The 24,911-nt window shown below is 39.8% G+C and overlaps 1 protein-coding gene across 1 annotated transcript in view; it reads left to right on the top strand.

Annotated features, from left to right (window-relative positions):
- Positions 1-24,911, top strand: part of Pde11a (phosphodiesterase 11A) — a 456,708-nt gene that overhangs the window by 360,948 nt on the left and 70,849 nt on the right. The window contains exons 11-14 of the mRNA XM_008855328.2: positions 1,787-1,933; positions 2,177-2,284; positions 14,636-14,745; positions 23,509-23,599. Of these exons, the coding sequence (XP_008853550.1) occupies positions 1,787-1,933; positions 2,177-2,284; positions 14,636-14,745; positions 23,509-23,599 (456 nt within the window). The remainder of the gene's footprint in view (positions 1-1,786; positions 1,934-2,176; positions 2,285-14,635; positions 14,746-23,508; positions 23,600-24,911) is intronic.

Raw genomic sequence — 24,911 nt, 5'->3', positions numbered from 1 at the left:
CTGAAGAGTAAAAAGAGACAGCATCTCCTTGAAAATAGAGCAGAAAGGAAAAGAACTGAGAAATAGGGGAAATGGAAGATAATAAAACAGAACATAATAAAATTGCAATGTCTGGCGCACACATGCACATACACAGCCATGTACATATACATTTACCACCCCCCTCCCAAGGAATAGTATTATGTCATTTGTAGATAAGTAGATAGAACTGGGAACCTTCACATTAAGTAAAATAAGCTAAACTCAGACAAATGCCACATATTTTCTCTTATATGTGGAATATAGATTTAAATATATATGTGACATAAAAGTAGAAGGGCTTGATGGGGGATTAACTGGGATAACGGTAAGAGAGAGCAAGAGAAGGTCTGGAGGGAAACTGAGCAAAGTATCTCACATGTATGTGTGAAGTTCACAAAGAAATCCATCGTTTTGTACACTTACTAGAAAAACTATTGTACATTTGTTTAACTTTCATTAAAATGTTTTTAGAAATGAAAACATAAAGTGCTTTATAGGGCCAGGTGTTATGAACAAGGACGCATATACTCAAAGATACTATCTACCACTATGTTTGAATTTCATATTTTTTTACCTCTTTTAATTCCAAGAGCCTACAGTCTATAAACTTACTGATACATTAAATGATTTGCTGAAGGATAAGAAGATTAATTTTTAATGGAAATCAAGTCTTCAAGATGGAAGATTAATTGTCCTGACACTTATTTATTTGTTCATTGTTCTTCCATAATGTGGGGAATAACCAGTGTTTGGATTTTAGCTCAAACATGTAAACGTCTATGGAGAAACACAGAGTTGGAAAGGAAGGATTGATAATGTGGTTTCTGGAATGCTTAGAGTGACCAGGGCTGGATTTAATTGCTTAGCCAAAGTAGTTCCAAGACATAAATTATTGCAGGGTAATTTATACCCAGTAAGTAGACTAGAACTACAAATACACAATGGTCTCTGACAACTTGAAAAAACATCCAAGTAATAACCCCACACACCAACAGTGACCCAAATGATATGATAAACCCAATAAAATCAGCATAAAATGATTTCCAAAGATTTTCCTCTCCCCTTTATGTTGGCGCAGGATAACCGATTGACAGCCACCTAACATGAATGTTTCATAAACCTTGACTATGTATAACCAGAATAGGAATTTTGATGTTTATGTAGAATAAAACTAAACAATATAGCAAAATTTAGACCTTCAGTGAAACTATGCTTATGCTAACCCTCCAACATCTCTATTTTTATCAACAGCATATTTTGTATCAGAGATAAGCTCTCTGCCCTTTTCTGTCCTGAATAGGCAGCATGCACATGTAACAGAATGTTTACAAGGTACAGGGTAAAAAGTTGGAAGAAACAAGGCAGAGTATATTCCCATCTCCTCAGCGTAGCAGCAATTAAAATTCACAGCTGCTGGCCACCCAGATGTTTCTTTCATTTAGTGCTCGGTAATATGCATCAGAATATATTGTATTATAACAGTTTCAGTAAACTAGACAGTTCTGTATTCCAAATTCTGTAGATAGATCCTGTGTATATTTTCTCTTCTGATTAGCTTCCCTTCTCCCCTCCCCTCCGTTTGCTTGGGGCATTGACTGTTCAGAAACAAAAGACATTTATAGCTCAGAGTTTCAGCTGTATCAGAGTGTAAGTGCAGGTCAGACCTGATTTATGTGGCACTTTTGATAAGCAGGAGAGGAGAGGAGGATGCCTAGTTTGGGAAAGCTGGTGAACTTGGTTTGACTTATGTCTTCTGATTTTGTAGGCAGCCAACATCCCCCTGGTGTCAGAACTAGCCATTGATGACATCCATTTTGATGACTTTTCCCTTGATGTTGACGCCATGATCACAGCTGCTCTCCGAATGTTCATGGAGCTGGGGATGGTACAGAAATTTAAAATTGACTATGAGGTAAGCTATTCTGTGATGTATGATTCAAAGAGCACACCTGGCATGGTGATTTAGTCCCTCTGAACTGAAGGCCTTCCAAGACACAATGTGGGTGATGATCTCTGCCTGGCATACCTCATAGAAGTGCTATGAGACTCTGTGGGAAGTTTGTGGAAGGTTTCGATCATCTTAAGGCTTCACTTTCAAAGTGGTCCTCTGAGGACACTAACACCTGCCTGACACAACTTGTCCTTTCCATTGCAGACACTGTGTAGGTGGCTACTGACAGTGAGGAAAAACTACCGAATGGTTCTGTACCACAACTGGAGACATGCCTTCAACGTGTGCCAATTGATGTTTGCCATGCTAACCGTAAGTGCGTTTGGTGATGGTGGAAGATCTCCTTTTATTTGACTTTCTCCTTTGTATTTCCATTTCTCTGATTACTTCATGGCAAACCATTTCTGCTCTAGTTATGGGACTTATGTTTGACAATAATTTCTGAGCTTTAAACCTACAAAACCATTGACATCTAGAAGCAAGTGGATAGCCTTGGGATGAAGACTCACACCTTTTTTCAGTGCTATGTTTTGCTAAGCTGGTTCTTTGACTCACTCTTACTCCCTATTCCTGATGCTTAGATTTTTCAAAATAATCTCTGTTTGGAGGAGATGGAGATGAGTGATAGGACAGAGAGTCCCTGGATAAGATGGAGCTGTTGAAAAGGCCCAATAGGTATGTGAACATGACCCATGAGAACATAGATTTCTGAGAATACACTCATTTGGGAGAATGCCCAAGAACACCTCAGAAGAAGGAAGAATGAGAGTGGATGTGCAGAGCTCGGAAGCTCACTAAGCCTAAATTTTCGGTCCCTTAGGCTCATTGGTTTTTTCTTTTAATTTTTATTTATTTTTCTGTGTATGAGTGTTTTGCCTGCATTTAAGTGCATCCATGCATGCAATGTCCTCAGAGGCCAGAAGAGGGCAATGAAGACACTGGAACTGGAGTTAAGGATGATTGTTAGCTGCCATGTGGATGCTGGGAATTGCACTTGGGGTCCTTTGCAAGAGCAGCCAGTGCTCTTCACTGCTGAACCATCTCTCCAGCCCAGCTTGTGTGTATTATGAAACTATCCACGGCAGCAGGCCAGAGGCAAACCTTGGGATTAATTCTGAACAAATGTTGTTGGCAAAGATCAAAACAAAACCATCTACTTGGCCCCGTTTGCTTACAAGAAAACATTGGCCTTATTTCTACTTACATTGTTACATGATGATCAAGAAAAATGTTTTCTGGTTTAAAATGTTAGAGGTTTTTTTGTTTTGTTTTTAGTACTACACACATGCATATGTATACATATGTAATAGTATTTATAAACACATTTACTATGTAAAAAAATACATGACGAATTCTGGATTCTTACAACATAAATACAAATGCCTTATATCTTTGTGCCCAGTTTAAAATTTTGACACAAAATTGTGAATTCTGGGTGAAATGCATTTTCTTTTGGTCCAAATGAACAGACTATTTTGCCTCTTCATGAAAACCTCCATTCTCTGCCTGTTAAAATTTTACTCAACCTTTAAGGCATTGATGCAATACCAGTTTTCCACAGTTTTGTCCTTTCTCCAAAAACATCAATAACTACTTCCTTCTCCACACTCCTGGGATAACAATGTGTGTCTTAAGTTATCAATCTCTCATTCTCTGGTAAACTGCTTGAAAGAAGAGATAATTCCTTATTCCTTCTTCAACATATGCGTATCTGTTCACCACCTGTACTGAGGACCCTACCAGCACCTGGACTCTGTCGTGCACTTGGTCAACTTTTAACAAATGTATGTTAGAAGGGTTCAACTTATATGTGTGCTATTTAAGAAAATGAGACTAGGGGCTGGAGAGATGGCTCCACAATAAGAACACTGGCTGCTCTTGCAGAGGACCTGAGTTCAGTTCCTAGCACCCACATGGCAACTAACAACTGCTGGGAACTCCAGTTCCAGGAGCTCTGTCACCCACTTCTGACCTCTGTGAGCATTGTACACACAAGTGTACTTATACATACAGACAGCCAAAATACTCATACATATAAAATAAAAATGAATAATTTTTTAAAAGAACATAAGTTTAATATGTCTACACTTTTCTACTTTAAAGCCTGGGTTATGGGTCCATTTCTGTTTAAGGACCAGGCAGATGAGCCTGGAAAACTGGATCAGCCATGTCTTCTGCTGTATCCACCACCAGAGCACAGCAGTAACTTGGGGATGGAAGATGCTTAGACCCATGAGGCTTGCTTGTTCAAGTGACAACATTGCTTAAAAACAAAAGGACTAGGACTAAAGAGATGGATGACTGCTCTTACAGAAGACCCAGGTTTGAATCCCAACACCCACATGGCGGCTAACAACTGTCTGTAACTCCAGTTCCAGAGAATCCAACATCCTCTTCTGACCTCTGTGGGCATTGCATGGCATGGGTGCACTTACATACATGTAGGCAACACACTCATACACAAAAAAATAAAAATAATAAAGAAAAAATTTTTAAAAGCACCTTTATTTTGCACAGCTTGACTAAATCTCAGTAAGCAAGAAACAATTTCTGTATGTAGAGTTGAGGAGTCTGGCTCACAGAAGGCATTGTTTTAGGGAACTTATGGATTTATGGAATTTCCAGAATACTCAAACACAAACTTTATTCAACAAAGGAAATAGAAATGTCTACAACATTGTGAATTATAAATGTCAAGGACAGAGACAGACTTTTATGACGGCCTCTAGTGAAACAGGAATCTGGCAGGGGTGGTGGGGTCACAGTGAACCTATAGGAGCAAAAAGGAACAAATATTTAGTTTTCTTTGGTGGATATGTTCATGGTGGACAATCTTGATACTTTTTAAGAAACTGAAGCTATGTCCCTATAATGGGGACATCATACTGCCAGAGTATTTCAAGGGTACCATTATCTTTGTGTGTGCTTGGCAACCTGAAGAGTGTCACTATTAGGAAAAGTCTGGGTTTTGTTTTTGTATTCATGCCAACTGCAGAAACAGAAGACTTCACTGTTGAAGGTCTCTAGGCAGGATGGGGGGGCGCTGAAAATGAAGAGACAGGTTTTTGGAAGGATGTCAATGGATAGTATTTATTCTCCTTCACATAGAATTGTGCAGCTGCATCTGGAAAAGTCATTATTTTCTTCTTATTACCTTTTGCTGCATTTAACGAAGGATTACAGTAGACTGAAAATGGCAACTTTTGTTTTTCTCTCGCACTAACATCTTTTCCAACCTGACTATGGAAAATCTGGTTAATCAGAATTTATTGAATCGGGAAAATAATTGTGGAGATACCTAAGATTATTTATTCCATGTAAATAAAATTTGTTTAATTCACTCATCAAATCTAATTTCCAATACGCTATTTCAGCCTATGGCAAAATGATACCCAAATGATTTCTGTGAATGGGCACCAATGTTTGAGGCACTCCTGAAGGCTGCTAGAGTCTTTCACTGTTTTTGTTTCATTCGTTAAGTCTATTTCCATTCGAGGTAGCTCATATTCAGTTTCTGTGTGATAAGTTAGAACCAACATTTTCTATTAATTCAGAGTTTTTTGGTAACAGGGTCTCATGTAGCCCAGGCTGACTTCAAACTTCCTTACAGCTAAGGATAGATAACCTTGAACTTCTGGCTACCCTCCCCCTGCTTTTGTCTCTCTAAACTCCAATACTCTCCCTTCACCCCAAAATTCCATATACACCAACCTACACCAACCATTAGATTCTGTCTGAATCACAAAACCAAAAAAAGAATGTGTGCACTGAAATTTCCTCTAGATGGTGCTCCAAGGCAAAGTTTCCCAGCCAATTGCTGGAAAAGAAGGAGGAGGAGGTAGGAGGAAAAAAGGCAATACCCTTGACCAACCTTCCTTGAAAGTGCTTTTTTTCTGGCACAAGAGATACTGAGGCCCACAGCCTAGTGCAAAACAAATGTTTTTCTTAGAATACTTACCAACAAAACCAGTCTGTCAGAACAGAGTACCTCCTATCAGAATGGGCCTGTTTTATGACTGCCTCTTGGCCCCCTGTGCTGTTAGCATAAATAACACTGCATTCTCCATGTGACCTCAAACCTGCTTGTGCATTTTCCTGAAACCATTGTCTGGAAAAATGGAAAGATGCACAGTGATGTGTCACTGCTGAGCAAATTTCATCCCACAAGTGACAAGACACTCAAATTATAAACAGATGCAGCAACTTCCTAGCCTTCATCTCTAAAATCATTTCACACAGAGAAAATAAGATTATTGACTCACAACAATTTTATAGAAGTACTCAGACTCATATTTAGATAACAAAATAATATTAGTTCATTAGAATTTAAAATAAGAAAAGAAACACTTTGTCAGACAGGCAATTTGATATGAATTTTGATGGACACGTACTGATTTGTTCCATGTACCTGGCTTGAAATTTATATACTCAAAGCTTCAATATTATCTTTTGTTTTAAAGAGCTATTTAGATAGTTAACATTTACCAAGCTTTGACGTCCTCTAATAAATATAATAGGTTGTGCTGTTAACATTTTGTGTTCAAAATGAAGCCTGAAAATCTATAGATCGATGGTATCTATATAAATTCTCTGTATCTATGTAGAAATCCTATCCCACCATGCATATGTTGACAAAAGATAAGGAAACATTTCCTATATTCACAATGTAAACTAGATACAGGAAAGGACCATTTTTTGCTTATATTCTATAAAATAAAAGGCACACGCAGTGGTGTTTGGGCTGCACAGAGATACCTTTTGGTTTTGCAAATGTATAATCTCTGACAGGTTTTCCAAGGGGGGAAGAAAGGTTTCCTTTAAAAGTCAGTATTTTTTACTATCCTATAAATATACTCATTAGCGCTTTGGGCCATGACCTGCATCCTGTAGAGGCTCAATAAAGATTAATTGAATGAGTGGATTTAGTTTAGGGTAATAGTATTAAAGGAACCATGTTGTTCAATGTCCAGGGTATTTTTTTAATTCCTATAAAATGATGAACAACTTTGACCGCTAGAAATCTTGTTCTTCTTTCCTATCACACTAAGGTTCAGCTAGGGTTCATGTAGAATATTATGATCTTGCAGAATTCACTGGATATGGAAAGAGAAGAACACACGATCACATTAAAATTTATGGTGGTGCTGGCAGCATGGCGCTGGCAGGGAACTGCAGTTAAACACTAATAATAACCAAGTATCACAGCACACACACTGATGCTGTCTGACATTTACTGGGGGATTCTTAAATCTTCAGTGTGGAGGTAGTGTGTTTTGTTCCATATTTGTGTTGTCAACAAGGTTATTTCGGGAGATAAGCCCAGCCACTTTATTGATAATTCAAACTGGAGAACAGAAGGGACGTTTAGGTAGAAAATCTGTCCTGTTCTCAAGCTGGAGCATCTAACCTGTCGACTGACTGTGGTTGTGACAAAAGTCCTTGATCTTTGGGGTTAAAAATGTCTCTTGAGGAGCTGGAGAGATGGCTCAGCAGTTAAGAGTGCTGGCTGCTCTTGCAGAGGACCTAAGTTTGATTCCCAGAACCCACATGTTAGCTAACAGCCATCTGTAACTCCAGTTCCAGGGGATCCAACTCCGTCTTCTGACCTCCGTGAGCACTGCATGACACAGATACACAAACATGCAGGCAATACACTCATTCACATAAAATAGAAATAATAAAAATTAAATAAAAAAGAATAAACAAATAAATACAATTTTTTTTGTCTCTTGAAAGAAGATCACAGAAGCACAGTTGGAACTCTTTGCTTCCCCCTCAAGAATAACAGGACCAACTGAATATTTAAATACAACATTTCCCCCTCAGTAACCAGAATCCTAATCATGACCTAAATCAATTCCTTTGTTGATTGTGACATCAGCAGGCACAGTGAGGTCTCAATGTTTTGTTCTGTAACTGGCTATAATGAAATAAACAATAATCATATTTGAGGTTACCACTTTCCTTAGCATCTCCTCACCAATACAAGTAGTTATACTTCCCTTAACATAAACGGTAGCATTACCATAGTAATACAATAAAATTCGCATGCTAGGAAAACCACTCCTTTAATTTCATGTAGATGTAACTTAAAACATGGCAAATTTTGAATTTAGGGAAGGAATGTTTTTGCAGAACATTGGCAGTGGAAACTATAAATTGTTGATGGAGCTGACCGGTTTGGACATAGTCGCTTAGCTGCAAGCAACAATCCTATTTTTTAGTTATATAAGAAGGCTTCTATTTTTATTCTTCCCGCCTACATTCCTGAGCCCCAATTAGGCACTCCGTGCTTCTAGATGACATCCCCCTTATCCATGTGTATTTTAGAAAAGAAAAAGGCAAAGCCACACTTAATTAAGAAGCTGGTGTGCTAATAACCAAACATACAATCGGCCACAGGGATAGTCCAATTCATTTCCTCTCACAGGAGAGTAACCTCCATAACTCACTTTAAGGGCTGCCATTCATGAGTTATGAGTCATTCCCTTTCTAGTGAAAATAAATTTTCCTGCACCATCAGCCTGCACTGGGTATTTTTCTTAGAACATGTAAATTGTAAAAGTGCACGAACATAATCATGTCTGACTTTACTGGGAAACTATAAGCCCTTCCTCACAGACACAGGCTTGTGGTTTTGGGCTGCAGATGTCTAGTTACAATACAGGATTTTTGATTAAAGTGAGTTTATTCTTGAGACTTTTACGGTGTTGGTAAACCACTTAATCTGTCGCTTTGTGTTTTATGACGCCAACAGAATTCTCCAGGTCAGAGGGACCCAGCAGCAGAGCCTGCTCGTTTGTCACAGCCTCCATTTTCCACGGTGTTTGGCTTTCTAGTGGCACTTTCTTAGGACCGAAACCTGGCACATAAGGGTGTTAAGTTAGGGGCCTTAAAAAGTTCTAATTATTCATGGGTCTCATATTTAATCTTGACTCAGTGATAGCTAATAAAAATTAGGGTGAGGTTTGAAGAAGTTTCATATTCCCAAGATTCATCAACCAGGCCCCTTCGGGCATTTTCAGAGATGTATCTTTCTGCACAATTAACAGGCACCAAGTGATCTTTATGCTTACAAACCTGTTATAATGATAGTTCATTAGTAATTTGTCATAAATAAAATATTAACTGTACTTCTAAACATACTGCCCTTGTCATCAAAAAATCATAAAGGACATATATAATCTTAGTGTTAGAAAGGTAAGGCCTTAGAGATCTGATTTTCTTTTGTCTTATTTTTAAATGCAGTATATGTGAAACATACCGCATGTTTACTGTATTATCCAAACTGAAGTAGAAACCTCAATTTTCTCAAGTATATTTTCAAGTTTTCTTTCGTCTTTTGAGACAGGATCTTCCTATATTCCCAGATGACGTGGAACTTGCTATGTAGACCAGGCTGTCTTCAATTTCACAGAAATCCTCCTGCCTTTGCTTCCTGAGTGCTGGGATTAAAGGTGTGTGCCACCATGCCTGGTTCTCAGAGTACATGAATTTTGACAAATAAATGTTCTTTGCAGATATTTTTGGACATAAAGTAAAATTTATGTCACCTACACCCCTGGTACTCATGATCCAATGTGTATCCCAATAGCCTTTCTCCTGGGTATAGATTTAGTTTTATAAAACTGGGCTGTTTCATATAAGCGATCAGATCTTTCTTTTGTATCTAACCTCATTTGTAAAATGCTGTATGCTATCAAGTTCATCGTGGTGCACCAGAGCCGTGTTTAGACTAAAACGTCCAATGATTCTGCAATGCCAGTTAGTACTGCTCAAGAGCAATGTGCTTCAGGGAATAAAGCAGACTCAAAGTGAGCTTTAGAGCCCTACTACCTGTCATCTCGGGAGTACTTAAAAGCTGTGGGGCTGTACCTGTGCCCTCATAACAGAGGCTGGAAAGCACAGTGAATACGTTCATAGATGGTAAACCAGGTTACCTGGAGTCTAATCCCTCTTTCTGCTAGTTTCAGCTATGTACTCTGGTACTTCAGTGTCCTCATCTATTGAATAGGAAGATAATAGTATCTAGCTAGAGCGTTCTTGAAGGATTAAATGAGTTCACAAAACTGAAGTGTTTTGGAGAGGGCTTGGCATATACTAAACACTATGGCTGTGTTAATAACTGTTAGTATTTTTCCAAGCCTGTTTCTCAAACACATCAACTGCTTAATACATAGCAGGCACTTAGTAGCATTCCCTAAATTTTAAAAAGTCCTCAGTAGCATCATTGAGGTCTGATATTATGGCTGTTGTTTTAGCAGTTGTTTGGATTCAACAGAACACAAAGTGATGGTCACTTTTCTTTGTCCATGATGGGCTTCCCTTCATTGTGATACAGACTCAGCTTTGAAATGGAGGTATATCCTAAATGGCTTAGATTTGATGTTGGCTAATAACAGAAATTTGATGGTAATCCAGCTGGCCCTGAGAACCAAGATTACTGATTTGGGTACCTAAAGTCTTCATTACTATATACTGTAGTATCTAGGGGAAGGGTTATCCCAGCAAACATTTCACCCAAGGAAAGCCTGTTGCTGGAAGCCTCATCAGAGGGCAGTCAAGGCTTTTCTGAAGAGCATGACTTGAGAATTAGGTCTATATACCCAACTGTTCTTTAAACATTGTATTCATTGCCTATATTTCTGATTTATATGATGAGTGAGAAGATATATAACATAAAGATCAATAAAATGTCTAACTCTTGGTAAAGAACAGAAAAATCATAATTTTATTTGAAATAAAATAATTAATTAGAATTGGTAAATAAATTCATCAAAATATACTTCCCCTTGGCACTCTGTTTTCATTCTGGAAGTATATTATCTTCAGCAGGTGGCTGACTTTTTCTACTCAATACGGGTAAATGGAAGTCTGAATGGTTGGGACAGAAGGAAGATGGATGAGGGTGGGGGAGGAGCAAATGGAAACTTAGTGGCAGGTGGACACTTTTCAAGTCTGATGATTCTCAGAAACCATTTACCAGGCAGCTTTAAATCACAGTCAAGAGCAAGGTGCTGCTTCAGTAACTCAGGGACCACAGTCAAGAGAGGTAGATGTGCTTTGTGTGCCCATGTGTACACTGAAATGCTGAGATTCTTTATTCTGAGGATCTAGAGATGGGTTCCATAGCCTTTGAGTGGCACAGAATTATTAAAGAGTTTCTAGAAAGAAAATAGGTAGATCTCATCAAATTCTCAAAGTATTCATGGTACAGATAGTTTAAGACCCAGATGCTGGGGCTGGAGAGATGGCTCAGTGGATAAAAACACTGACTGTTCTTGCAGAAGACCTGGGTTCGAATCCCAGCACCCACATGGCAGCTAACAACTGTCCATAATTCCAGTTCCAGGGGATCCGACAGTCTCTTCTGTCCTCCGCAGGAATTGCACGACATGGGTGCACTTACCTACATGCAGGCAATACACACATACACATAAAATAAAAAATAATAAACTATTTTCTAAAAAAGAACTAGATGCTAAATTTCAAGAGGAGAGAATAAAAGGCAACTTTAAAAAAAACAGCAGACTATGTTCTATCCTATTATATAATGAGTACTGATTGATGGTTTGAAATTATTTGGGATGTTGATCTTGACTCTACTACATGGCATTTGATTTTAGCTTCTAACTAACATTCTAATCAAATTACTGTGTCATCACATTATGCATGTTCTCACTGCTCTGATTCTGATTCTGATCCATCAGTTGGTTCTAGTCAGCAGCATTTTCACAGGCAATATCTCTGAATTTCTGGATGGTGTCATCATTTGAATAACTTATGTTCACAGTATCATAACTATTTCTTCCTTGATGGATTTTTCAGAACTTACTTAGCAGTAGGAAAAACAAACACAAGAAAGTTTTAGAATGGCAGAGGTGACAGAAAACATGTCACCCCCTCTCCTTTCAAAATCACCCCAAATAACAAGGAGAACAGAAATGGACATAAATCCCCATTTCATGAAACTGTAACCTATGGAGGCAGAAAACAGAGGGAGAGACTGGTTTGATAACTTAGTAGCAAAGAGCAGGGTCCAGACTACTGTGTTCAGTAATAAGGGATTGGGAGAAAGGACACACATGAGATCACTGTCCCCAGAACTGCCACGACTCGGGACCTAGAAGCCTCAGATGCAAAATAGGGTGCAGTGGGATAAGTGGTGAAAACAATGAGTCCCCAAGTCCTATCCCCCCTTTTACATAGTCAGGAAGTTACTCTTACCCCTCTGCCTGGGCAGTAACCGGAGTATTTTCTGGAGAAGAACTTCATCACTGAGGATCCCAGCAAAAGAACAAGATATGTGCTGAAAGTAGAGCATCACCCAAAGCCTGTAACCTCCTTAGTGGAAAGCCACAGCGTTCTCTTGTCACGTGGTTTACACTGTCCCAGGCAACAGAATGGAGAGTCTAGAGAAATTAGTTCAGATCTGACATCTGGAAATCTCCAGCAAAAGACTAGCTGGCCATCTGATCATCCTGTGGTAATGCCTAGCAACCTGCAGGCATTACCTACAATGCCCTGGTGCAAGGTGAACGTTGGATCTCTTTATTACTAAATATGACTAGTCCACAAAAGACATTTGAGGGCTGGAGAGATGGCTCAGTGGTTAAGAGCACTGGCTGCTCTTGCAGAAGACCCAGGTTCAATTTTCAGCATCCACATGGCAGCTAACAAGGCTCCCCCACATGAAACAGAAGATCACATAGGAAATGTGATATGTTTGATCCTCTTTAAAATTGCTTTAATGACATTTTATAGAGTCATATAGAATATGAGAAGGCTTATAGATGTTTCAAAGAAATTCTGCCTTCAGAAAAGCATTTATGTAAGAAAGGAAATGATCCCTGTGTACTAACTGGCTGAGAGGTGAGTAATAATTACGGGACAGCCATGAGGAAAGCTCTGGATAAACATTGCATCAGGAGTGGGAGGGGATGCAAGGCAGTATCACCTCTGGCCTGCCAGTTACCATCAGTGTTTCAGGGCACTGGAGGGAGGATGCTGGGAGTGTGGTCCCCTCCACCCTGTATTAACCGTGAATCCTGTGCACAGGATAGAGCCTCTTTGTGACTCCATTTTCTCGTCTGTACCTGTGGGTTTTAACAGCCTTTATCTCGTAAGATTGTCAAAAGAATTAAGTAAGTTGAACAGCTGAAGGCTCTTAGGAGAAGTTATGGTATCATAGGAATAACTGTATAATAAGTATTTGGTGAATAACCAGGTGCTAAAACGTTTCTATTGTGTGGAAACATGGTGGGAGCCTCTTCAATTTAGTTAAACAAAGGAATGTGGTTGGCTTTGAGAATCAGGAAAGAGGAATGACAAGGGACTGCTGAGTTTTGGCTCTATGTCTCTTAGTATGATTTGATTTCTTTTCTATTGCAGGTAATAAAGTAAATAGAAAAACTAGTATTCAACATCACATTTTAAGATGAAGGGCACACAAACTTTGGCATGAGCTATTTTATATTTCCAGACAATCTATTAACATTTCCACTTTCCATTTGTTATATAAGTGACATTATATGTTTCCAAATCTAGCAGAAGAACCAAGTCAGTTTTTAAAAATAAAATCTCCAACACAAGACTCTATTACTCAATTATCTCTGTAATAAAAACACAACTAATTTTAAAAAAAAAAACCAAAGTTTTCATTGCTCTAAAAGAAGCATCTTACCGGTATTAACCTATGATCTGAGATTCATGGAAAAGAAGCATATGTGGAAAGTAAAGCAATTCCAACCCTCACTCCCCCCACCCTCTGATAAAGAATTTAATAAGTAATGAAACTGGAGACTTACATTGTAAAGGGGAGGAGGAGACAAAGGCTTAGGATGGAGAAAATGCATAGATCTGTTTTCCCAGAGGTGTGCTTCTTCTTCTAAACTAATGAAAGGACCAGCAGGGACCAAAGAACCAGTGCTGCTCTCAGTTCCATAATTATATCAAACTGTTTCCAAGAGAGATTACATCCCAACCATGCTTAAGCAGAGCTTCCAGGAACAGAAACAAAGAATTCTAAGGAGTATTTCTCTTGATCCTCAGTCTGGCCTGCCTAATCCTCTGCCAAATCCCACTTTCTAAGACTTGGATTGCCTTGTTACCTGTATGCATTTAATCTACCCATCAACCCAATATGGACTAAGGTATTTATAAAATAATTCTATAACATCATCATGCAACAATTTGAGTACTTCTATATTGCTCCTTCTAATATAAAGGAAGGTTTTGCTGCCTTTGCTGACTCTCGTTTGAGTGGCATTTAGGGGCTAGAGTTCTCCAGTGCCCCAACCCCTTCTTCTTCCTCCACCCCTCAACAAAATGCTCATTGAACTATATACAAAAACAAAACAAACACATTTCACTTTGGGCCTTTGACGAACTATCACTGTGGAAAGCCCAGTCTCCTCTCTTAAAAGGGAATGAAACACTTTGAACTTTGACCTGGTGTGGCAGCATGGACCACTGTGACAGCCAGTGAATTCATCACTATGGGGACCTTAGGCTGAGCCACTCCACACACCGTCATCTGAGCGGATGACAGTTAATCATTTCCTTAAATGATGTGGATATGAAACCATCCGATCACTGCTCAGCTGACTAACCTTCTCCAGCCTCTGCCCCTGATAGTGACTCACCATTTTCCCTTCTTCCCAGACCGCTGGGTTTCAAGAGATTCTGACCGAAGTGGAAATTTTAGCTGTGATTGTGGGATGCCTGTGTCATGACCTCGACCACAGGGGAACCAACAATGCCTTCCAAGCTAAGTAAGTGTTCTAATTGTTGTGATTTTAATGCATTTGCCTTTCTATTCAGAGCCAAAGGTGACTAGTGCTAAAGAGTAAAGCATTAATTTCTGGCATCAGAGGCCAAGGCCACGCAGGCTTGGGCATGCATGTCATGGGGCCCATCCATCTTTATAATTCCCTATTCTTCTTTTAATTGCAAATTTGCCCTTCACGTCATGCTTGCTGATTTGGTCTGTCTCTGCTGACCTCAGTCAGATAGCAGAGCTCAGGTTTGGAAGGGCCTATTCTTTTCCTCTCAACCTATTTGCTTCCATGATGTGACAAGCTGCTTGGACCTGCTACTCTCAAATCTGGTTTTGAGACGATTAAAAACAGAGTCAGGAAGATTAATGAAGCAAAAGATTACTTTGCTCTTCCCATCCCTAGTCCCATAGAAAGGTGGAAACAGACAAAGGAATTACAAAAATGTAGAGATGGGCAGACAACTGTTTGCCCTGCTCATAAGAGACTTTGGTAGACCAGTCTGTCCCCAAGTAAGTTGTACCAGCCAAGACAGCCACTTCTTGGTGGCTTACAATGTAGCCGAGGGCCACAGAATTTAGGGGTGCTGGAAATATGGCCAAAGTCCAGGTTTCTGAACGCCTACATTGAAACTCCTGTTTTAATGTTCTTTGATATTTACCTGTAAACAAGATGGTATAGGAGGTCAGAGAATATAGAGAAATGTTTTGGATGGGAAAGCATCACTAGGAAAGAGTGCCATAGAGGTGGGATTAGCTTTGGGATAACAGATTTCAAAGTCCCCAGAACAGGTGGCCCTTTGTTATCTGAATCTCTAACATCCCAGGCTGTGTCAACTGGTTGTTTTCACATTGTCCCTTCTTTTGTTCCTTAAACACCTCCCAAATGAGACCTTGGAGTCCTGGGCCCTTGTATTTGCTCCAATCTAAAGAATTATTTTGATCTTTAGTCTTCTCTCCAGTCTGTGTCCTATACACACCATGTAAACTTTCTCTTCTCAATAGCTAGCATCCAACACTTTCTTCACCCTCTTAAACTTCTGTGACATCCAGTCTGTAAAAACTCAGCCTTAGTTCAGTCTAACAATTCACTTTCTTGCTACCCTGCCTAGATTTATCAAGGCTTTGGTAAAAATTGTCCCAGTTATGGGAGCTTGAGGCACAGTAGATACACACCCTCCCAACTAGACTGCATACTCAGGACTCCCTACCAGTCTTTCCATGTCCCCATAAGCTCAGTCTCCATTGCTCTTAGCAGTTATATACACCTAGCTCTCACTTCCCCAGCTCCACTGCCTCCCCCACACCATGCTGCAGATCACCTTGCCTCCTACTTCACCGAGAAAATTGAGGCCATCAATCGAGAACTCTCTCAATTTCCTCCCCTGCCACCTACAGACTTATCTATCCCTCCCCGTCCTTTTCCTCCTTCCTTCCTATCTCAGTAGGAGAATGCTGTCCTTCCTATGTCTGAGGCTAATCTCCACCTCTGCTCTGGATCCCTTCCTTGCTTTCTTCTCAAGGACACTTCACCATCAATCTCCCTCATTCTCCCCTGTATCTACTGCTCCCTGTCTACCACTGTGCTGCATCCTATTAACATGAGCGAGTCTGGCTCACCTTGAAATGTTCACTGCACCCCCACTCCTCTCTCTAACCATTGCTCCATTTCCTCTTTCCTAGGTAAGCTTCTTGGAGAATTCTCTGGATTACTTGTCTTGACTTCATCCCCTCCTCCTCCACATGACTTTTGGTTCCATCTCACCAGAGAAGTTGCCCTCAGTAGTGACCCCTTTTCAAAGCTGTTTTAGCCTTTTTAATGTCCTTCATTCTTGGCTCTTCTTGCCGTGAGTCATGTTTCCCTGCTGCCTCCTTCTTACACTGCTCTTCATTTCTCACTAAGGATATTTATCTACCTTCACAGCCTTCCTTCTCCACCTACCTCAAAGCCTCTCTCCCTGTGGTTTTCACTGGAAGTGCTGCCCCCATTCCTCTCCTGTTCTCCTGGACCTTCAGGCAAGGCCTCCACCAACTGCTCATGAACCCCAAATTTGTTTCTTGGGGCCATAATTCACAGGTGCTTATCACAAGGTCGTTATTCCAGCTGTTTGAAGGACTTCCTACTTGAAGTTCCACAGTAATCTCATCCTCCATCTCCCCCAACCCTCCATTCCAATGCGTGGCCTAACCAAAATGTAGAAGTCACCCACACTTCCTTGGTGGTGCATATCAAAGTCAACCCCTAATCCTCTGCATTCTGGCAGCAACAAACAGCCAAGCTCTACTCATATCTGCTTGGCACTCCAGAATGGGCTTTCTAATGCACAAAGGTGATTAGTCACTTGCTTCAAAGCCATCCTTGGGACACTTGTGAATTTAGGGTAATGTTCATGTTCCTTACTGTAGCCCTCAAGGGCCCTCTTAAATCAGGCTCTTGCTCATTCTCTGAGTTCACACCCATTTCTCATCCCAGACTACCTCATCCATTCATCCATTTTCCACATACAAGGGATTTGTTCTCAATGAGGTCCTGCTACCTCATATCCTTCTGATGTCCAGTATGCTGTTTCTCCCACCTGAAATGCCCTTTTGCTCCTTTCCCCACAGCAACTATGAATATACCACTTCTAGAATTCTACACCCATGCATGCTCCCTTGTCAATATTTTATGCCTTCATGATGCATTGGCAGTGTCTTTTCGGAGTCTGTGCCTCGCTCTATTTTAATAGCTGACTTACAGATGTAGCTCCCCTTCTTCAGTACTTGCAACTCAACAGTGCTGGGAGCAGAATAAACACACAGTAAATATTTGTTGAATGAACAAATTTTATCTTATTTTAATATTACCTTTGTAAGAGTTTCTTGGTTTTTTAAAATAGATATAACCTTTTACATATTATAGATTTAGATGCTAGAGCATAGCTTTTATACACATGGTTTGATAAAATACAAAAGACTTGAAACCTATTAGTGATACACCATGTGTGCTTTCTGAAAGTTCCTTATTTTAAGTTCTTGTGTCTGAGTTTCCTTTTGAGGGAGTCCTCTCCCCTGCAGGCCAATGGTGTCATTATCAGTGTATTTACCTCTAACTCACTCTTTCGGCATCTTCCCATGTTACCACTGATGCATACAGAAAAGATAAATGTTTAGAATTGTGCCTGTAAACCAAGAGTGAGTTCCCTATAAGTGTTTACTTATTTGTTTGTATGTGTGTGTATGTTTGTTTGTTTGTTTGTTTTTGAGACAGGGTCTTTCTGTAGCCCCAGCTGCCCTGGAGCTACCTATATAGATCAGGTTGGTCTCTGCCTCCAAGTGCTGGGATTAAAGGCATGTGCCACTACGCTCATCCCTTAAGGGTTTTTAGAGAGTAAAGTACACAATAGTTGTACTTCAATACCTCTGATCCTCCTGAGCAAACCTGTATACCACACTGCAATGACAGTTCTTCTCAACACTGGCCCTAAGCTATTTAGGCCAAGAGCACACAACTAATCAAAGATGGACCAATAAGATACTGGAGTTGCATGACCATGACATTGAGTCAGTTAGCTGCAGGGATCCAAGCTGCAGGTCATGAAGACTTGGGGGTGCCACTTGGGAAAGCTATGATGACCCCATGTAAAATGGATGAGACAAGCAAGAAGGTCAGTCTACAGAGAGGAGAGGAGAAGGAAGCTGATATTCAGAGAAAGGCCGGAAGGAGAGATCATCCTTGTCCCAGTGTCTCCCCATCGCTTCTCTTGTTTCTGGAGATGCAGCTGTCCTTGTGCTGCCTGTTCTCCTCTGGCTCCTGTGGCGTTCATCCAAACCTTCTCTTGGGAAGCTCCTTGTACTTCATTTTTGTTTTTGCCAAGATAACAGTCTTGAGACAATTAATATGATAATTTATTATAATTATTTGTTGCTAACTGTGCCAAGCTCTGTAGGTAGTTTTGTCTTTATTTTATAGAAATGACTTGTCCAAATTCATCCACCAATTGTGGTTGAGTGGCATTTGGACCCAGGTTTTCTGATTCTAAAACTTGTTCTTCTTGCTGTCACTGCCTTTCCATGATGCTGTGTCATCAGTCCACTGTTGAGCTTCCAGTGTGTTCGCTGCTTTGCCAGATAGCTGAGCTCTAGAAAACAAAAATATACTCTGTCATCCAGAAGCTCAAAGTATAAAATTCTAGATATAAAAATTGTAGAGCTGAGTTAAACGCTAACAGTCATATTTTTCAGTGCCTTAATTTTTAAAAGATGAAAACTGAGGTCCCCAAATTTTAGGTCATTTGTATAGACCTGACCAACTTTCACACCTAGTAGATAAGTATAAGGTCACTGACACCAGATACTTGCATCCTTCTGTCACATCATCAACTCTACATGCTCCAAGACGGTACAGTGAGTTTCCTCAAAAGCAATGACCTTGTACCCAATTTCCCAGCTTCTGGATGATCCATCAGCCCTCTGCATCTACCCAGTGAAGTCACTTTTGGATTTAAAACCCTATTGCCAATACTACTTGATCTCAGTTAATAGTTCATTTGACAATGAGCCCTAAAAGAAACTTTAGACATAACTTTTTAGTGATTAGGGTAAGATTTATTCAATGAGTTTACCATTGTTGAAAATCCATAGGAAGAAACCTGTCTCCTTTTCTCCCGTTTTATTCCTTAGTAATTGAGTGGGTGCTTTCTGTGTTCCAGGCCCTGTGCTAGGCATTGTGGGAGAAATAAGGGGAAAACAAACCCTTCTCTTAAACTGTTCTCAGTCTAATCCCAGCCTTTCAAGTCATTCAGAATTTAAATGTTCCAGTTATTACGTGGCAAAGCATATGCTACCTTCTTACTATATATAAGGCTATAAAAAGGGAGACTTAGCAAGGGACAAATTACTATATAAAATGCAAAATGCCTCTACAATAAAAAGTATGACTTTAGTTAGAGCACAATTTGATTTATACTCTTAGCCTTTCTGATAAGTGAACCTTTGCGTTTTCATATTTTATTCTTAATTTTTAAGTATTGGAGTGCGTGCAGTGAATGATCAATAGGGAGAGAGGCTGGGAATACCATAGCGCTCTGAGATTGCTCTTCCCTGTTTTCTCCAGGGACAGCATTGCCCACTCATCCCCCTCTCTATTACAGCTGCCCCTGATGATTAAATATCAGGACAGAACAGCTTTGTAGTATATTCTCCTAGGAGACTCCTTCTATTCATTTCTAGCATAATCTCTTACACTCATTTCTTGGGAATGAAAACCCATCTTGTCGCTTTCGGCCAGGTCCCAGAAGTGAAATACTGGGGCACATTAATCTGCCATGACAGCCTAATCCCATTCCTCACTACCTCCCAACAATTCTCAATTTCCTAATTACCTTTCATAGTTTGCCTTTTTAAAGTTTCCTTGAAGCCATGGCTGCACACTGCCATTAACTCTTTTTTTCAAAGACTATGCATATCTGGGGATGTAGAGAAGATGCATTTTGATATGCACTCACTTTGGGTGTCTGTACAAAGCAGTGACTGCCTGGAGGAACAGACTTTTCACCTTTACTTTTCAATAAGTTTATCCTGTGTGCTGCCTGTCTAAAATACACTTTAGTATTTGAGATCACGCAATCAATGATTCACATCATGAATATTCACATATATAAATTGCCACACTTCCTTTCTCCCTCTACCCATACATCATATGTGTGTATGACCTCATTTCCATAGCCACAGTGTATGTACCCAAAGCCACTTATATGATAGATTTGCCACGGACAATTAAAATGAGGTGTGGAGTTAAAAATCAATTTTCCCCATATGATTGAAATATGGGGAAATTGAAATATGATTTCATATTTCACATTTTAAATGGGGATTTGCCTTCATACAAAGTGTATTAGATGAAAGACATGAACTTTTTAATAAAAAATTGTTTTATGATCAATTAAGAATGTATAGGGCTGTATATTGTGTTCCATGCCTGTAGAATCACAATGTGTGTTTTCATATACTGATGCTGTGGGGAAATTCTACAATAAAGTAGTTTGAACTTTTAAAGTCAGCGTTTCCCAAAGCTGTTTGACCTTGAAAGGCTTTTTACTTCTGCCTTTTATGTCATTTAGCATTTCAAAGAAACAATATTCTGTAGAATATTTTTTGACAAGGCTTATCCTAACAGAACTTTCTTCCTTTTCTTTTTCTTTCTTTTTTCTTTCTTCCTTCCTTTCTTCCTTTCTGTCTTTATGTCTGTCAATTATATCATTTTGTGACTATGGCATTTGCTCTTGATGCTCCTAGGATGTTCACAGTATGTAGGAGCAGGGACAGATAGCAGTCCTGGTGATCACTGGCCAGAAAGAAAGCCTTGAGAAGATTTGAAAGTTACAAATTCTACCAGGGACCAGACCTAATAGTGCAACTCAGGGGTCCATATGAAATGAAACTCTTTCCTTAGATAACTTTGCTGATGAAAACACAAAGTAGAATTAGTACCAGATGGTTCTTTGCCTATGAGAAGGTGAGCATTTTTAATACAAGACTTGTGAGAAAAAGAACTCAACACAAATCTAGGAGACTGTGGGCTTCCCAAAGGTAATAGCCATGGACTACATATCTGAATTTCCCGTGCTTAGAACCTGTCATAAAAACAGTCGTTAATGTTTGGTGACTGATGGGTAAATACACACGTGTCATGAATGAATAGGTGAATGAAGGACAATGTCTTTCCGCATTTAGATTCTATTATTGTGCTTCAATTGCAAAATCCACATATTTTCTGTACTTGAATCAGCAGAATGTAAGAGGGAGTTACAGGTGGGAACAAATAGAAAATCTAATGAAGAGGCTCAGATCACAGACGGTTGTTTCCAAACACCCTGAGCCATGCTTCAGCAGTCCAGAAGCTACATGAACCTCAGGGAAAGGGAGAAGTGTGGCATCAGCATACCTATGAGAAAATGCCGGCTGGCTAAGGAGGAAACATCCTCTGATTCATTATGAACAAAGAATATGTACAAAGTGACTGTGGTCATCTAGCTAGCTTACCTTTTGTGGGGTCTGCCAATCCAACATGAATAAAGAGGGGTTAAGTTTTGTACCTCTTATCTGGGACTATGTTATCCAGACTTACACTAAATACTTGAGCAAGCTGGTTATCAGAAATTAACGAGGGGATCTCAGCCTGTGGCTTGCAGCTGCACTAGTAGAATTCTGAATTGCATTTTGAAAGCTTCTTTCATTGGTGACAACCAGCTTCATAAAGGTGGAGAATCAAATATCAGAAATATATTGTAATTCTCGTGTAGGGATGAGAAGAAGTTTACAAATTAGAATTCAAAATCTAGAACTGATACTAACTAGCTGTGTGACCTTGTAAATACTGGATAACTTCTCTTAACCTGTTTCCTTGGTATGAAGCAAGAAAATAATATCTATTTTGTAGTTATTATCACAACTGGATGAAGTGGTTAATGTGCTTCCTAGTCGTGGTGGGAACTTACTAACAGTAGCTATTATTAGTAATAACATTATTATTATAAAACATGCTAACATATTTATTAATATCCGTCTTACAGTTTAACTATGATCTCTAGATGTTGTAGTATGAGTAAGTAATTTTTAAAGCACCTATTTCATGCCAGGCACATAGAATTTCAACACCCAAGACAAAGACATATTTGAGTATATTTTTATAGAAATGCATTCTATGTAAGAAAAATGATAACTAGCCTTAAATATTAATTCATCACTAAGCTTGGCCTAAAAATTTTTCACTTATTAAGTAATATAGTAAATTAAGGCAAGACTTAAAGGAATAACACATACCTGACTGGACGCTAGTGCTGCCTTCATTAACCCTCTTGATCACAGTCCCTACTCAACCTAATCTTACGTTTGAACATTCTAAATGAACACTTTACTGAACTGGCACTGGGGAGGGATGGGTTGTTCTACATAAGTGAAATTTACAGATAACTCAGAGTAATCCCTTCAGGTATCAATGAACATTTTGTTCATTTAAAATGGAAATGTCCATGTGTTTTAATTATGTATTAATAATAGACTTCAATCTACTCCACATCAGGCACTATGGCAGGCACTTTCAAATATTTTATCGTAGTCTCAAATACCAGATGAGGTAGACATACTATCACAATTTTAGAGACAAAGCAACTGAACCTTAAAAAGACCAAGTAATTGTCTAAAACTACTAAGTGAAGGAAGACCTATGACTTGACTCCAAATCTAAAGAGCTCTCTAGACTTCTACACTAAGATGTGGTAGTTTACCTTGGTTGAAGAAACCCTATCGGGGGTTGTAAGTATCTATGTAGAGTAGATAAAGGAGACTGCAGAATAGTCATAAAGCCTTTTCCTGTTGAGAGTCAAATGCATTTGGTATAAGACTGTTGTTCCACACTCTCAGATGTATGAAGCCCACAGAGATCTCAGAGCCAGAAAGTAGTCTCCTCCCACAGCACTTACCCTGGAATTAGAACACTATCATATAATGCACTTGGATCTGTATCATTGCTATATGCCTTTACTTTTGCTCATGATCAAATCTCATCCTGAGAGACAAGGACTGTGTCTTGTTCATCATGAACACTCCATAATATACAGCCTAACTTCTGGAAAGTTCAAGAGATAAACAAACTCCACAAATACTTACCTAGAATGTACTGCTCGTGGTTCTCTGCCAAAAAGTAGTTTGAGCTGAAGAGCTGGCATGGGAAACGACTAAGGTGAAGGCCCTGCTTACTTGGCTTTGTGCTCTTTTTCAGAAGTGGCTCCGCACTGGCCCAGCTCTATGGGACCTCAGCGACCTTAGAACATCATCATTTTAACCACGCTGTGATGATCCTTCAGAGTGAGGTACGACCTGCTCTACTTCCTCCTTTGACAGAAGGACCAAATGAATCCCACCTCCCTTCCTGCACAGTTCCACAGAGACAAAGGAGTCAGGAGTTGTGTTTAAGTCAAACTCAGGCATTGGTGGTTTTTCTGAGCCTATCATATGCCTGACCAAAGACCTTGTTCAAAGTCTTTCTCAACTGACTCATTTGGTTTTGTTGTTGCTCGGAGGGTCTACAGATGCACTTACAGGGTGACAGGTACAGGCTGCCTATTACCAGAGTGCATCTTGACTTCCTTAAATGTCACAGGAGGCCACCAAAGGGAGTGACTTAATCCAGGTACTGGGTGGTCCAACATTCCATTTTGTGAAACTTGAAGCCATTTCAAAGATGGTGGAAATACTGAGAAAGTCAAGCTTAAAAGAAACATTGAGAAGTCTATAAAAGATGAAAGAACTTAAAATTTCTGATAGGAGCCATTTGAGAGTGAGAACTGCTGCTAGCCCTAAAGCCCAGGGCTAATGCCATATACCTTATTTTGCTTCCTGGGATAAGGCAGGAATTAGAGGGCATAGGAATGTTAAACTTTCTGTTTCCTTACAGAAGACAGAAACAACTGGCTCTGACTGAGGCATCTGCATTGTTAACTTGCCAGGAATGGAGCTGTTTAATTTTCTGAAGGCATACAGCTTTTATTTTAGGTCAGGAAGGGATCATCTGTTCCCCATTATTTGTCAGTTCTCTAGCTGTGCCATTAATTATTATTATTATCATCATTAAGGCCCTGCTTCACTAGAATGGTATCATTAAATATGTAGGATTTTTTCTTTAGACTATCTTGAGAAAGCTCGTCTTTTGTAATATCATCAAAGCCTTCAACCCCATAACAGAGAGTCACAGCACTGAAGCCTGAATGCCAGCGAAGGCAGGGCAGGCAGAGGTACTGTTTTCATTTAGGAACAAAGCACCTAGGGAAGGGCCTTGGGAACTGATGGAGCCAGCATCCTGCCATCTGTGGCTCTGGAATTTTCCTAGGAATTTTAGCAGAGAGCTGCAGCTGCAGAAGAGATGGGGAGAACCGCTTTGGTTTAGCCTGTCTTTTTTTTTTTTTTTTCGTCTGTACTGGCAAATGTGATGAATTCCTGTCTCTGACCCCAGAAAGCTCACAGATTATAAATACCCCAACTCCCTCAGACTTCCGTCCATGTAAACATGACACGTTGGCCGCCCTCTACTCCAGGTCCTTCTGAGTGAAGAGACCAATGATAATGCAAGCTCACACTGAGGCCCGGTGCTGCTCCATGTGCCCGTCTGTTTTGTGGTGAGGAAAG

The sequence above is a fragment of the Nannospalax galili genome, unplaced genomic scaffold (genome assembly GCF_000622305.1).
Source record: "Nannospalax galili isolate Female #2095 unplaced genomic scaffold, S.galili_v1.0 scaffold346, whole genome shotgun sequence".
Lineage (NCBI taxonomy): Eukaryota > Metazoa > Chordata > Mammalia > Rodentia > Spalacidae > Nannospalax > Nannospalax galili.
Note: the sequence above shows the minus strand (reverse complement) of the source record. Positions and strands in the feature narration are given on the sequence as shown.